This window comes from Pygoscelis adeliae, unplaced genomic scaffold, assembly GCF_000699105.1.
Source record: "Pygoscelis adeliae isolate BGI_AS28 unplaced genomic scaffold, ASM69910v1 Scaffold398, whole genome shotgun sequence".
Taxonomy (NCBI): domain Eukaryota; kingdom Metazoa; phylum Chordata; class Aves; order Sphenisciformes; family Spheniscidae; genus Pygoscelis; species Pygoscelis adeliae.
Window position 1 is genome coordinate 22,495 of NW_008825319.1, and position 14,881 is coordinate 37,375.

At 38.0% G+C, this 14,881-nt stretch overlaps 1 protein-coding gene across 1 annotated transcript in view; it reads left to right on the plus strand.

Annotated features, from left to right (window-relative positions):
- The first annotated feature begins 4,892 nt into the window (after positions 1-4,892).
- AUH (AU RNA binding protein/enoyl-CoA hydratase) overlaps positions 4,893-14,881 on the plus strand; it is a 114,514-nt gene continuing 104,525 nt past the window's right edge. The window contains exons 1-3 of the mRNA XM_009330282.1: positions 4,893-4,980; positions 6,242-6,309; positions 6,407-6,494. Of these exons, the coding sequence (XP_009328557.1) occupies positions 4,893-4,980; positions 6,242-6,309; positions 6,407-6,494 (244 nt within the window). The remainder of the gene's footprint in view (positions 4,981-6,241; positions 6,310-6,406; positions 6,495-14,881) is intronic.

A 14,881-nucleotide genomic window follows, 5' to 3' on the forward strand; every position in this document is an offset into this window, starting at 1 on the left:
ATACTTGAGTACTACCTAACATCACGATTTTTATTTCTCCTGTTACGCAACAAGCAGTAGAATTAGGTACTGTGTTCCAGCTGTTGAATCAGCTAGGAATCATTGCTCTTGTAATGTTACGAAGGTGTTTTGTACCGTGTATCTATCCTAAGTTCATTGCTGAGTGTTTTAGATGCAGCTACTGTAAGTTTGATTGTGCAGAGAATTGAAGGAGGTTTTTCAGGAAAAGGTGCAGAGACAGCTAAAGGTTTGCATGTCAATAGCCCACCTGTTTTTATTTTTTCTGTCGAAAAAATCTTTTTGAAGTTGTTTTTTCTTTCCTTCTCAGAATATACATGTTTGTTAAATGTGGCGTTAAAAATGCCCCAAAATGTGGAGATAGCATTTGGAGTGTTAAATCAACTGTGGCTGTCATAAGGAAGGATTCAATCAATGTGTTTTTAAATCATGTATTCTCTTCAGAAGGGATTTTCTTTGGCTTTGCCTTTCAGAAGGATGTAGAAACAAATACTGTTTGTTAATAGAGGGTAAGAACAAGGGTCTAGAAGTAAGCCAGAAGGAGACATAAGCTTCATATGCCTCCTTCAGCAGCGCAAAGAGCAGACCATGTTTCTGCAAAAGAAACACGTCTCTGCGTCCTCCCCGTGGTGCTACTGCACACCCTCTTCCTCGCCTTGTGTGTCAAGTTCATCTATCTTTATCTGCTTACAGCATGTAATAACCCCTGCTCCATTAGGACACTAACTCCATATAAGCCCCTGTGGTCTTTCTTGTGCTTCTCTAACCTGCTGTTCCTTTTTCCACCAGTTTGTGTTCTAGGCCTTCCCAAGTGGGACCCCGGTGCTGTTGCCTCATCATACTCTTCCATTACATACTTCTAGACTACACACAGGGACAGACCCTGTCCCTCTGACTGCCTTTTCCGGCACACACATGCTCCTTTATGCTGTGGTTATCCTCTTGTCCACACCTAGTCTTTCTGTGCTACTTGGAGAAGGATGTATTGTCCGGGGGCTTTTACAGCTGGGGATGCTGGGGAGGCAGGAAAACTGACAGTGACTGCCTCATGTAGAGGCATATATCTTGCAGGCAACATAGCAAACTGTCCTGCTTCATAACACTTTCACATGACTCGTATACCACATTTTATGGGAAGTTGTTAAACACAAACTGAAATGAGACTATATTTGAAAGGGTTAGTTATTGAAATTTTAAATCAAGACTTTCCAGCTTCCAAATTTGAGCTGAACTAGAATACAAAAGATGTGAGGTTTTTGAAGAATGAGATTGTAAAATGCCTGTGTATTCTGAACAACATGTTGCAACTTGTGAAACTTTTAGTATCAGCTTTCTATGAGTATAGATGAATGTCAGTGCATTAGTATTTTTTAATTAAATACATATCTTTTACTTTGAGATTCTATTTGATTATCACTAGGGCTGAAATATATTACCACTATTGACATTTCAGAACTTTTAGCCAAGTTGCATTAGTGATCCCATTACAAATTTTAATGAACTTAGGGCTTTTGCTCTTTAAGTCATAGATGGAATTAGGAGAAATATCTCTGTAGCCTTGACTCAAGTGTTGCAGTGTCACTTGCTGGAATGTGGTATAAATATTTGTAAAATGTAGATTTTACACTAGAACGACTCTTTGTGCTTATATTTTCCAGCTGGTTTTAGTTCAGTTAGAGTATGTAAGACAGCTTTTTTTCCTCATCAGCTAGAATTTTAGCATGCATAGAATGGGCAGAACAAGTATGGTCTCAGTTGAAGTTGTTTGTTCGGAGGCTGGAAACTGATAGCTAGCTGATAAATCGGAAAAGCTTTCCCTTCTTTTGCTCTCTTTAAATAAAGCAGGGCTGAGCAAATGAGATCTACTAATTTAAGAAGTGCAGGAAAGATTTTTTTTAAGTGGTGTTTAGAGATAAAAAAGGTGCAGATATGGGATTTTGAAAAGTGTTTTCGTGTTTTTTAAAAATACTGCCTGGTATGCAACTGTATGATTTTGCACTTAAATTCTTCTTGATAAGGCGATCAATGGAAACTGCCAGAATTGTGCATGATACACTCACCATAGATTCTTGTTTTGCGTAAGAAACTATTTTACAATAATAATCATCTAGGTCAACTTGTCTACCTTGGTTTATCTGAGTAGTTAAGTGATACAAGCTTAAAAGTAACTTAGCGCTCTTTGATCCTCCCTCCATTTTTCAGTGCATAATTCAGATTATTTTTTTTTTAGTTATGAAAAAGTACATTCGGATAGATCATTTGTGTGAATGTCTATACTTAATACAAATAAGTATGTTTCCGTAAGTACCTTTTATACAGACATAGTGAATCTTTCTAACTCGCACAAAATTACTAATATGAGTGTACAGACAGGATTTATTTTTAAGTAACCATTTAAATGTGTTTCTACCAAACATTGAAGATGAATATTTTTTGAAAACTAAAAAGTACAAGATAGAACAGATAAAAATAATTATTTAAAGTAAGATTTCCTGTGTGCAGTTGTAAACTGTAGTTATACCATGATCTAATCACTTCACTTAAATTGGTCCACCCTTTTTTATACAGTATAGAAAGAAATATGATCTTCTCTCTCAGCAGTTTTAAATAATGATAGCATCATATATTTTTGCTTTTACTCTTAAAATACAAGAATCTTTCAATATGCAAATTCCAAATTTAGCATACACTATGAAATGAGGATGTTTCTGGCAATTTACAGGTACTTTGAGGCTATCTTTCATATATGTATGTATCTTTATCTCACTGAAAGACTTTTTTGTTTTTATTATATATGTCTTTCATATAGTTTTCTCTTAAACATTAAGAATTGTATCACAGGCGGCTTTCTCTTTTGACAAAGGTAACTTATAAGGAGAGAACATATTGTACGTTTGCATATGCTTTTCCTCTGATGGTTGGCTAGGCAAGTAGTACACAGGGGTATGACTGCTTATATTAGACAGCATTGGGAATCATCCTATGGATGACCCTTGGAGAGCCTAGCATGTAGGGTGAAAGTTAGTTTTTAATATGTGGATGTTATTTTTAATAGATGCACATTATTTGCTGAAGAGTGTTCTGAAATAATGTGGAGATGACTCCCAGGCAAAACTATGAAATTAATATTGAGTTTAGCATAATGTGAATGCTTATTCCTTCTTAGTGTATCTGCCACTTCTTTGACACCATACAGATAGTGAAATTCCATTATTATTATTATTTCTTCTGATACTTGTTCATGAACGTGATGATGACTTTTTAATTTATTTTTTTCTTTTACAAATAGATTTTTCAAACAATTTAAAAAAAAAGATTTTGGAAAGCACACCTACATGTGGGTGCTTTAGGAAAAATGAACCATGATTAAATGCTTCAGATGGCGATGTAATAGGTATTTTAAAATACGTAAAAATCAGGTTTTCTGTATGACTAACAATATTTATCAGAATGGTTACTTGTATGGCAGTATTGTCTGAACATTTTGCCTTTTTTTTTTTCTTTTCTTTATAATTGGGTTGGTGGGGCTCTGCAGTGTTATATGGAGCCTGATTATTCCTTTTTGCCCTGGTTAAGGAAATTTATCCCATCTAAAATTGATACACCCATGTGACCAGGGATTTAAGTCTTGTTGAATGCGCGAAACAAGGAAGACTTACCTTAAGCAGTGTTTGCCAGGAGATTCTTGGGGTGGGCTAGGGAAGGGAGAAGGATTAAATTCTCAGCTGGAAATCAGGAAGTCTATTTTTCAATTTCTGTTTTGTGATTTTGAGCAGGTACTTTGTCTATAGTTTGGACACTGATTAATACATTGGGAAAACTTCCCAAATCTTACTGCAGTATTAAAAAAAACTAAGAATTTGCTTTAAGGATGCCCAGGTACTATTGTAATGGCATATTAGAGCAAAACTGACTCAAACGAGAATTCCATGTATACTTTTTGTATACATCATTGCAATATGTAGTTTTCTCTTGTAAACCTTTTATGCTTTTCCTGTTGCAGTTCTTACTTCATCTTTTTTTCCTATTTAAGAAATAGAACTGCTGTGTGGTTGTCATCTGTATTTACCTTTTATTTTTCTGGAGAGGGAGGCAGAAGTGGTAGATTTTTGACTTGATATGACACTACTAAGGAGAATCCACTTGTATGATTTGTCTTCAAGGATCATCCCTCTGTAGCAAAAAATATTAAATGTGCTTTAATGTTAATTGGAACTTCCTTCTGAATACCCTAATACTGGTGGTGGAGCAGCAGTCCTTGGGCTCTGATGGGAAGAAGAAAACTACAAGTGTAATTAAATAGCGTCATTGCTGTTGAAAAAAAACGTGCTTCTGGAAAGGACTTTATTTCCTAACTGAAGAACAGTTTGGGATGATAGCATGTCTAGTTTATTCAAACCAGATTTGCAGTGTGCCTTAGAATTTAAAATCAAAGCCAGGTCAAGTGTCTTTTTGTTGCTTTAACGTGTGGTGCTGCTTTTGCCTGATTGAACGTGTGGAGTATTTGAATTTGGAGTAATCCTCCTGAAGAATAAGTTGTGACAGTAGAAGTAAAGTGCTACAATCAGAAGCACTACTTGAACGTTGTCCCGTTTGCTTAACAGAACATAAACAGACTCCGGTGTAAGTGCTGAATAAAGACCCTTGCAGGAGGTCCTAGATGAATACCTCCAACCATGGGCATGAACAGGTGTGAATTTAGGCTTACAGAGCAAGGGAGTGAAGGTCGTTTGGGTTAGCCAGGCTCCTCCCCTCTTTTAGGAGGTATCTATACATAGCAATGGATTGTACCTTGGGAGCAAGCAAGAGGCATGTATGCTTTCCTACTTGGGCTTAACCATTTTTATGTGAATCTTGAGAGTGGTAGCTAGGTAATGGAGGACTTTGGTTTCAAACTGGTAGCTGCAGAAGGAGCAGGAGCTCTCTTAATCTCATCTTGTGTGCGTGCATGTGCCCATACAGGTAGGAGGAAGAAGGTGAAGGGGAGTGGGCTCAAGCACTGATAGGTCAGTCCTTTGGGAGGACAGGTTTCCCTGAAATAAAAGAAGTAGTATGCGCTGAGATGACAAGACAGGCACCCTGTGGAGGCTACGAGAGCCAGATTACATATAGTTTATATGTGCAAAGCTGAGTGTTGAAGTAGTAAATACCCAGGCAAATACTGAGTTTCTGGAATTTCTTTTTTCATCTTGTAGACTGATGGCAATACTGTGGGCATTTTTGTTTGAGGTAGAGAGCTCCCTTTTTGTCTTTCATTCCTGGTCCCTCTCCTAGTCCTTTGTCTTTCTCCCCTTACACCTGCATTCTCCAAGTAAAAAAAAAAAGTCCCGATTGATGAGACCTTACCAGAGCTGGATCAATTTAATAGGACTGTGTGCTGGTGTTTAGAATTCAGAGAATTCTAGTGTGTTCCGGAAGTCATTGTCTAAAAGACTGCTATAGACTTGGTGAACTTAGACATTACCAAGATAAACTTTTCAGAATTTTCCTGTTTGATAATCATGCCTGTTAAGCTGAGGGGGGTGAAGTAGGGACAAACAAATGGTGTTTCTGCTGCAACATTCAAACTAATGCACGTGTAATCCATCGGTGAGACAACTGATCTCTAACTGGATTAAGGGAGCTGTGAATGTGTGATTGGAGCTGTGTTCCAAGCATTGAGCACAGTTTTTGTGTTTTGGGGGAGAATTTTTATATGATTTCTTTCTTTTAAACAATAGTTTAGGTTTCCTGTTGATAGCATTCTTTCTGTGTTTGTGATGTCCTTTTACCTGTATCAAAGTTACTAGTCTTAGCTGTGGTAGCACTTCTTGCTTTAAGAAGTCTCTGAAGGCAGGCTGTCTAAATATGGAAACATATGCTTTACAATTAAGTATCTTTCCTGATTGCATGTCAGCACTTCACACACAAACATGAAATTTGTGTATGCAATTGTGTAATTATACATTCAGCTTTTGTAAGCAGTATTTCCATGTGAAGGTGTTAGGCCCATATTTTTGTTCTTAAAATAAATGTAATTTCTGCTGAACATTGAAGTGTTTAACACTGGAAAACGTAAGTCAATTTATTTTCTTTCAAAAAATCAGTAGTTAAGTGATTACACTAGCATTTTTTTGCAGTCCTCAATGATGCTTTTTTTGTAATTTCAAAATAATAATTTACATAGATTATATATATATTTTACTACATTGTAACAATTATACATTTTTTTCTTCCCCTCCAGGAATTGTGGTGCTTGGATTAAACAGATCTCATGCCAAGAATGCACTTAACAAAAATATTTTAAAGATGGTAAGTGAGAAGAATAGCTTTTTGTATAAAGGTGAAGTATTGGAATTAAGTACTTTTAAAAGTATTTGGTTATTCCCCTTCCTCCTTTTCTTTGTAGATGACAAAAACTGTGGATGCTTTGAAATCTGATAAGAAAGTACGAACTGTTATATTCCGGAGTGAAGTCCCAGGGATATTCTGTGCTGGTATGCAAACTTAATTTTCCTGAGAAGCTGGAAATCTGTATCTAATATTGCACAAAAAAAGCCCAGATTCCAAGGAAACATGTCTTTTGTATAAATTAATCTCAGTAGCAAACAAAACATTTTTTTATGATTTTTCTCAGTTGCTAACAAGAACCGAATATTGGTTTTATTCTTTCTGTGTCATAAAGTATTTCAAAATATGTAATAGATTATTCATGGTGGTGGAAAATTATTTAATTGAGCTCGTAGGAAGTCTTGCATGTACTTCAGAATGAGGCCCAAATAATGCTAGAGGCCATATAAGGAGGCTGTGTAGAAAGCTGTATCAAAACCATATTTTAAACACATTAAAATTAACTTTTAATTAAAGAAACATACTTAAAATTGAAATTCACTATGAACGTGACTGTTACTGCAGACTGAACGTAGTCTCAAATTAAAACAAAAAGCACACACCCCAACCCACATACCAAGCAGTTCATGTGTCCTGCCAAAGTCCTCAGGAAAACAAAAGCTCTCAACTACCAAACAGTGGGAAACAGAATTTGTGAACATGTCAAAATCCATTGAAGCAACCTGTCTTTTGTGATAGTGAGTGAATAGTCTCCTTATTTTCAGATGTCACATCCAGTTCTTACTTTGTTCAAATTTAGTTTAAATCTGTTTGAAACTGAAAACAGAAGTAAGTCAGTTTCTTCTTTCTAATATATGAATAGAACTGTCAGGAAAGGGGAGGGGATCAGTTCTAAAATCTTTCTTTTCTGACCATTTATGCGGTCATTAAGCTTGCTAGCCACACATAACATAATTAATTCAGTTTTAAATGCAAAGTAGTTTTTCCAGTTTTTACATATGTAACGTACTTAAGTACTTTTAGTTGAGTTTAAAATTCTTTTTTGTTGCTTTTAATAAGTCTGTTTTCATCCAGATAAAGTTTGTCACTTACAAGACTTGTGAAAAGAATTGTCTTGAAGAAAGGGAGTAATCAATGCAGCATTTACTAATACAAATCAATAGGTTTAATATGTGTGTATTAATCAGCATATTTAATTTAAAGGCTGTGTCCTCTTTTAAACCAACAAGTTTTAAAGATCAGTAGCTAATAATTTCAGGGAAAAAAGTTTAAAAGCTGTGGTTTTTAAACTGATGAAGAATGCAGCATCAGAGCAACACATGCAAATGGGGTTTCAAGTTAGATGTTATGTACTATGTATAAAAAGGTGGCCATTAGTTGAGATTTGTTATCAACTGGTTGGTTTTTTTTTTTTACTAATTTTTTTACTTAACATTTATGAATTTTATGGTAGTGTTATATAGGAAATATGAGAGCAGAAATACTGATTTTAGGGGAGAGGATCTCAGGTGTGCTATTAATATTGTATTTATGAGCTCCAGGTACTTCTCCAGTATTCTCTGGCTGACTTTGCAGAGCTGTTTTGGTATTAAGGTTTAAAGTAGGCATTGTTGCCTGTTTGGCTTAAAAAAAAGCAATTTAGAGTATGTATACACAGCTGACTGTAGACAAGATGCAAGGATGCTTATGTGCGGACATTAGGAAGGGAAATTAGCCCTGAAAAGACCAGTGTGACAGACTACGGCTGGATAGCTGTATCCAGATCTTAAACCAGGGAGTAGAGATAGGGTGTGGACCAGATGTCTGTAATTGTTAAAAAAAGTGACAGGTAAAGGAGGTTCCTAAGAAAGGAAATGCCTGCAGCTGAACCAGTGAAATAAAGGATGTTCCAACAGTGGTAACTGAAATTCAGAGTGAACCAGAAGACTTGAGGCAGAGTTTGTCAATGAAAATAGGCAGAAAGAGCTTAGTGGCTGGATGGGTTGCTTCTATAGATGACTTTATGGTGTGTCTGTAAAGAGAATGAAACTAGACAAAGCATAGTGGGACATGGAGAAAACAGGTAATGGCTTAGGAAGTAGGGAGGAACATATTGGATGTAACAAGGCATTTTCTGGGGAGAACTTACTCAGGAAATTCAGTAAAACAAAAGAAAGTGTTTTCAAACTTAAATGTTAAAGGACAATGTGTTGTTTCAAGAACACTTAATTTCCTTAAAAAAAAAAGTAAGGATCATCGTGTGAAATGTTGTCACATTTTCTTATGCATTATAGTGCAATTCAATTAGGCTAAACTTTGAATGTTTGTTCTATTTTTTTGTATTTCTTCAGTTATGTTTTCTTGCTTGCATGTGTGGGAATGTATGTTTTTAAAAATACATTTTTTACGATGATTTTTTGGACCATTTTCTGATGTTTTACAGACCGCAGATTGAGAAACTTTGTCCTAGAATGTAATTCCCTTTTATGTGTGGAATGAAATCCAAGATCCTTAAATCTTGCCATTCCTCAGCTATCAACAAAAATCTGTGAAAGCCACAAGCCAAGTGTCTTGTTTCCTTCTAAGGGCTAGTCCACAAAACATGACATCCAACTGGTTTTCACAAAATGACAGTGTGGGTGATTGAAAGAATTAAACTCTGTTGATGACTGATGTGGATTTGAGTATGATTCCAAGTTACGGAATTTTCACATGATGAAATGGGAGAAAAAAAGAAAAGAGGAATTGTATAAAGAATATAGAGATGTGCCAGCAATCGTATCTTCTCATTTCTGCATAAAGATTTGCTTTTAATCTTTTACTACTGTTTTCTTTGTATCTTTCTTCTTATGCTCTATACATCATGGGCACAGAAAGTTCCTCATTAATGCTCTAGCGCTGATCCGAAGGGATACCTAGAAGTCAAAGAAGAGCTTGGCTGGGGTTAAGGATGCATTATGTCTGTGAAGCCGCCTGGTGCTTCCATCAGAAGCGCTCTGGCTCTGAGTCATGTCTCGGCCCCTTTCTTTCTCTGTCTAAAAGCAAATAAGTAAAATATTGGCCTTTCTGGAGTGAATGTGTATGACCAGTCCTGGCCTATGTAAACCTACGCTGTGTTCCTGCCCAGTTCTGCAGCCAAGGCAGGTGAGTCTGTGCAGGAGTCTTTTTATTTCCTGGCAGTGTTCCATCCTCGAGGAAGGCACAGTGTGTGCATGGGATAAGGCAAGTGTCCCATGGGTAAAAAGTCTGTGATCAAGTAATTAAGAGCTATGCTGTGTTCACACAAGGGGCTGAATTACATTTACATAGGCAGTTTGGGTAGCTTAATTTTTCATTATTAATGTAATTTTAACATGTATATTAGTGATATTGCTCAGGTAGTTTTGTGAGCAGATTTTCAGGGTTTTTCATCTTCAAAAAATTTCTGGAAGTGTAAGTGTGTGCATGGTACTGTTGGGAGATGGTACTGTGAGGAAGGGAGGAAGGACTGTCCGCAAGCTGTTGCAAAAGCCTATTTTGGAGTGGTGCTGTATTCTGGGAGACAATCTTACAGATTCTTCTGATCTTAACTCTGTGAGGTCTGCAAGAAGGTAAAATAAAATGCATTCCCCAAGAGCTATTTTTTTTGTTTTCAGATAGTGTTTGATAATGTTTGTGGTCCGAAGAGTTGAACAACCTAATATTGTACCTTAAAGCTTTTGTTGTTCAGTTTCCTAAGGCTTTGAATAAAAGGCAAAGTAATATTTATAGAACTTTTAGTTATTATAGAATTTTGCATTTGGAAACGTTGCTTTGGCAAGCTGAAGTGTGCTGCGTGATTCCAAGTTTTCTCCTTTCCTTCCCCCCTGCCCCTTCTCTCCCATTCTTGTCTGTGTGTTTGGTGACGTGAAACGGGGATTATGTTATATTTTGCAATTACAAACTATGGGTATTTGAGATGAGGTAATATTCTTTCCTTTTTAAACAGTTTTATTTGTTGATGGTTACAGTAATTAAAGAAACAGACTCCTTTTACATTCTTTCTTTCCCCCTTTCCACCTGCTGTTCCTTGTACTGTTGTTTCCCTTAGGACTGTCAAGTTCCTCCAGCCCTCTTTTCATGTCCTGTCAAGAAGGCATTTGTACGTGTTTAAAAAAAATTTATTCCTCGTGTGTTTGTCTCAGGCAGTAACTTATTGGCCCATAGTCCATTGGTTCAGTTCACAGCTCATACTAATAAATAAAACCCCATGCTACTGTTTTACAGTTCAGAGCAGTTACTGGTTTATTTTCCTTCCTCAGGTGCCTGGCCAGCCAGGTCAGTTGCTTAACTCTGACTGTCCCAGTCCAATCAGAGATTGTTTCTTTCCTAAAAGTCCACGTGAGTTGTCATCAGCTTCCATGCATCCACCCACCCTCTGTTGATACACAGAAAAATTCTACCATCTCATATGAGAGGAGAATGAAATGCTGCAATTCCCTAGAGGAACAAACCACTTCCGGATTTCTTTTTGCATGGGAGAGTTACAAGGAGAGCTTCCAGGGGCAAGAACCTCTAAATTCTTCAGATTTTTTTGGTGACTGTGTTTAGAGTATAATTGTTAAGAGTAGGCTCTTTGGTATTACGTCTCCAAAGTGAACTGCACTAATTGAAATAGAGGTTGTGAGAGTTATTAATACTCACAACTCAAGTTGTGATGAGTTATTTGCTTTGTATATGCGTGCACACAAAGAAAGAGAGCTTTGGGGCAATTTTTAGTTGACAGATTTGGAAAGATGATGTTGTTTGGAGACCTTATTTCAGAAATCTTTGAGACATATCATAATATGGATAGTTAACTTATTTTCTGTTGTAACTGGCTTTCAAGACAATTTGAAAAAATTGGGTATTGGAGCTCTTCAAACTGCTTTGACCTAAAAGTCATGGCAGCTTGGCCAATAAAGCCCCTTCTTGGAAAAGCAGAAGTAATCTTTCTGCCAGCAAAAATTCATCACTTGGGTCTGTGGTGTGAGTAGAGCCAACACAAATGCTTTTCCCGTTGGCATATCTTGTCTACATCAGAATTCTGTTTCCAGCACAGCTGAATTGGCTGTATGGTGTGTGGTTCCCGGCTGCCATTTCCAGCTGGTGTAGTTTTTCTGGCATAAGTTTATGAAGCAGGCAAACCTGGTAGAGCAGATCCTTGAAGACTTCATTTATGAGGTTTTGATGTGGATTGAATTGAAAAAAGGAGGAAAGGACTTCCATAATAGCTCTCAGATACTTGACCTACTCTTATTTTTGTAGACCTAGCAAGAGTAGTAGGGAAGTATTACTGTGGATGTAGTCTCCTTTTGCCCTCCAGTCTCTGTTAAGCAAGCAAGGAGAGAGGGTATATTTTCCCAGAGCGTATTTTGGTCCCCCAGATTCCAGCTCCTGCACAGGAACTGAGGAAAGAGTTAATGTATTACTCCACCATTCCCTTTTGAGGATTCAGATCATAGATGACATCATTAGTGTCTTCTGAATATTTTTATTGCTGTACATACATTTCATTCCCCAAAATAAATGCCTTCAGAGATAGACTGTAGCTAGGTTCTCTCCTCTTTTTTTTCATTCCAGACTTTCACCAAGGTTCAGATTCAAACTGATGCCAGCTGCTTGTGGACTACTAGGCTCAATGACAGTTGCATTTCCCCTAGAGCAACATGAGTTATGTGAAAACTGGCAGGTTGGTGTGACAGCTATGTCTTGTGAGTTTGTGCATAGTAATCTGTTGAGTTTGGAGTTTACAGCTTGCATTTGTCCGACATTGGTTATTTTACTTCTTAATTTTGTTTCTGATGTTGTTTCTCTGAAAGAACTAATAGCTGTCATGATTTTCTAGTGCACATGTTGAACAACCAAGCCAATAAAGAGTGCAGTTAGGGTTGTGGTTTGATCCCCTAGTCTATACAGAAAAAAATCCCAATAAGAAAAAACGGTTTAAATGTCTTTCTTTTGGCAGTACGTCAGTCAGATAACTCCAAATGCTCCTCTACCTTCTACCCTGAGGAGGCTTACTGAATTTCAGAAGGAATTGGAATGACTGTGGATTTTTGAGAGCTAGAAAAGTTAATCTTAAACAAAAGTTTGTTCTTGGCCTTAAGTACAACAGAGCTGCAGTGTTCCTAATTGATCACTTACATGGTTCTAGTATTGGAATGTAGTTCTGATGAGTTCAGCATGTTATTTGATGCATGTTACTCTGCCCATGTTTACCTTAACATTGTGGCTGACTGTAGAACAAGGTACTGGGATATTAGCAAATAAAATTGCTTGTTAGTGCAGTGCATGGTGGCACAGTAAATAGCTGCATGCTTAGTTTATGCTGTAAAAATAGATTAATATACATACAACTTCTAGCTGCAGAAAAAATAACAAATGGGAGGTTTCCAGGAAGTTTTTCAATAAGAATATGAGAATATAACCGTGTTCATTTTCTTGATCTCCAAAAGACTGATCCATTCCTGTTGAGGAGGTGGGCACAAGGAACGGGGCAGGAAGTTGGGTGGGACTGTCAACAACAGTGCGGTCTTTAAATCAGCTCTAATCAGCTTTCAGCTAAGAATCACTTGTCTGTCTTCTCATTGGTGATTACAATGCCTGACTTGAGAACATTACAGGAAAGTTTTTGGTTTTTTTATATATTCAGCTTTCTTAAAGTTATTCTGTAGTTGGGAATAGAGTTTTTAAACCAGTGTATTGGGTTTACATGGCAAGGTTTTGGTAGCAGGGGGCTGGCCTCTGTGAGAAGAGACCAGGAGCTGTCCATGTGTTGAACACAGTGAGCTCCAGCCAGCTCCCATCATGGGACCCATGGCTGCCCAAAGCTGAGCCTGTCAGTGATGCTGGTGGCACCTCTGTGATAACATACTTAAGAAAGGGTAAAAAACCATGTGCAGCAGCTGTGAGAGAGGAGTGAGAAAAAATGTGAGAGAAACAGCCCTGCGGACACCAAGGTCAGTAAGAAGGGGAGTAGGTGCTCCAAGTGCCAGAGCAGAGATTCCCTTGCAGCCCATGGAGAAGACCATGGTGAAGCAGATTGTCCCCCTGCAGCCCATGGAGGGCTACTCTGGAGCAGATATCCACACTGCAGCCTGTGGAGAACCCCATGATGGAGCAGGTGGACATGCCCTGAAGAAAGCTGCAGCCCATGAAAAGCCCTCTCAGGAGCAGGTTCCTGGCAAGAGCTGTGGCCTGTGGAGAGTAGCCTATGCAGGAACAGGTTTTCTGGCAGGTGTGGCCCATGGGGGACCCACACTGGAGCACTCTGTTCCTGAAGGACTGTACCCCATAGAAAGGACCCATACTGGAACAGTTCTTTAAGAAACTGTGGCCCATGGGAAGGACCCACGTTAGAGCAGTTTGTGAAGGACTGTATCCCGTGGGAGGGACTCTCTGCTGGAGCAGGGGAAAAGTGTGAGGAGGAAGGAGCGGCAGAGATGAAGTGTTATGGTCTTACTGCAACCCCCATTCTCCACCCAAACCCCCCCCTCCCCACTGCTCAGTAGCGGGGAAAGAGGTAGAAGAGTTAGTAGTGAGGTTGAGCCAGGAAGGAAAGGAGGGTTAGGGGAAGATGTTTTGAGTTTTGTTTTTGTTTCTCACTATCCAACTCTGGTTTTAGTTGGCAATAAATTAAATTTATCTTTCCTAAGTCGAGTCTGTTTTGTCCATGATGTTAACTAGTGAGTGATCTTCCTGTACTTATCTTGACCCACGAGTTTTTCATTGTATTTCCTCTCCCATCCTACTGAGGAGGGAAGGTGAGAGAGCGGCTTGGTGGGCACGTGGCAGCCAGCCAAGGTTAACCCACCACATCCAGTTATTATGGATTTTCCAAAATAAGACTGAGGCAAGACCTTTATTCTTGAGGAACTATGAAATTGAGGATGTACTTGTTAATATGAAGTCTCAGAGGAACTTGCTTAAAAAAATATGCTAAATAAAAGTAGTCAGGAAGCTTTCCCTCCAGTTGAGTGAGTAGTGACCAGTACTGTGTAATTAGTACTGTAAAGAAGCTAAAGTGGATTAACCTCAACAGAAGAGATTAAACCTGTAGCTGCTTGGTTCTTTCTTCCATCCCTTATTTGAGATGTAAGATTCTTTTCATCAGGCTTGTGCAGGGCATCTGTTTAGATGTCTCTCTCTTCCTACATTGTGTGCTCTGAACATTTGTCTATGAAATATTGTATGTCCCTCTCCTCTAGGTTTTAAGTTCTTTAGTGACAACTTTAGTTACTCCTTTAGAGCCAGGAGCAATTTATAAAAACTTTCTATTTCTGTCTAAGAGAGACTCCGTTCTTCCACGGATTGAAGACTATTTGAATTGAAAGTACTTTCAACCACAGTGTATTTTTCTCCTGTATTAAAGTTTTTCATAGGCTCTAGTGGAAGTAGAGACAACTTTATTCATAGCTAATATTGCCACTGCATAAAACTTAAAAAAAAGTTTCTGGTTGTATTCAGCTGGGATGCTAGTTGTGGATATTTCCATACAATTTTTCTTCCTTTTTTGGTCTTGAATGCTCTGTAGACTGTAGCTCAGTGTGATTTG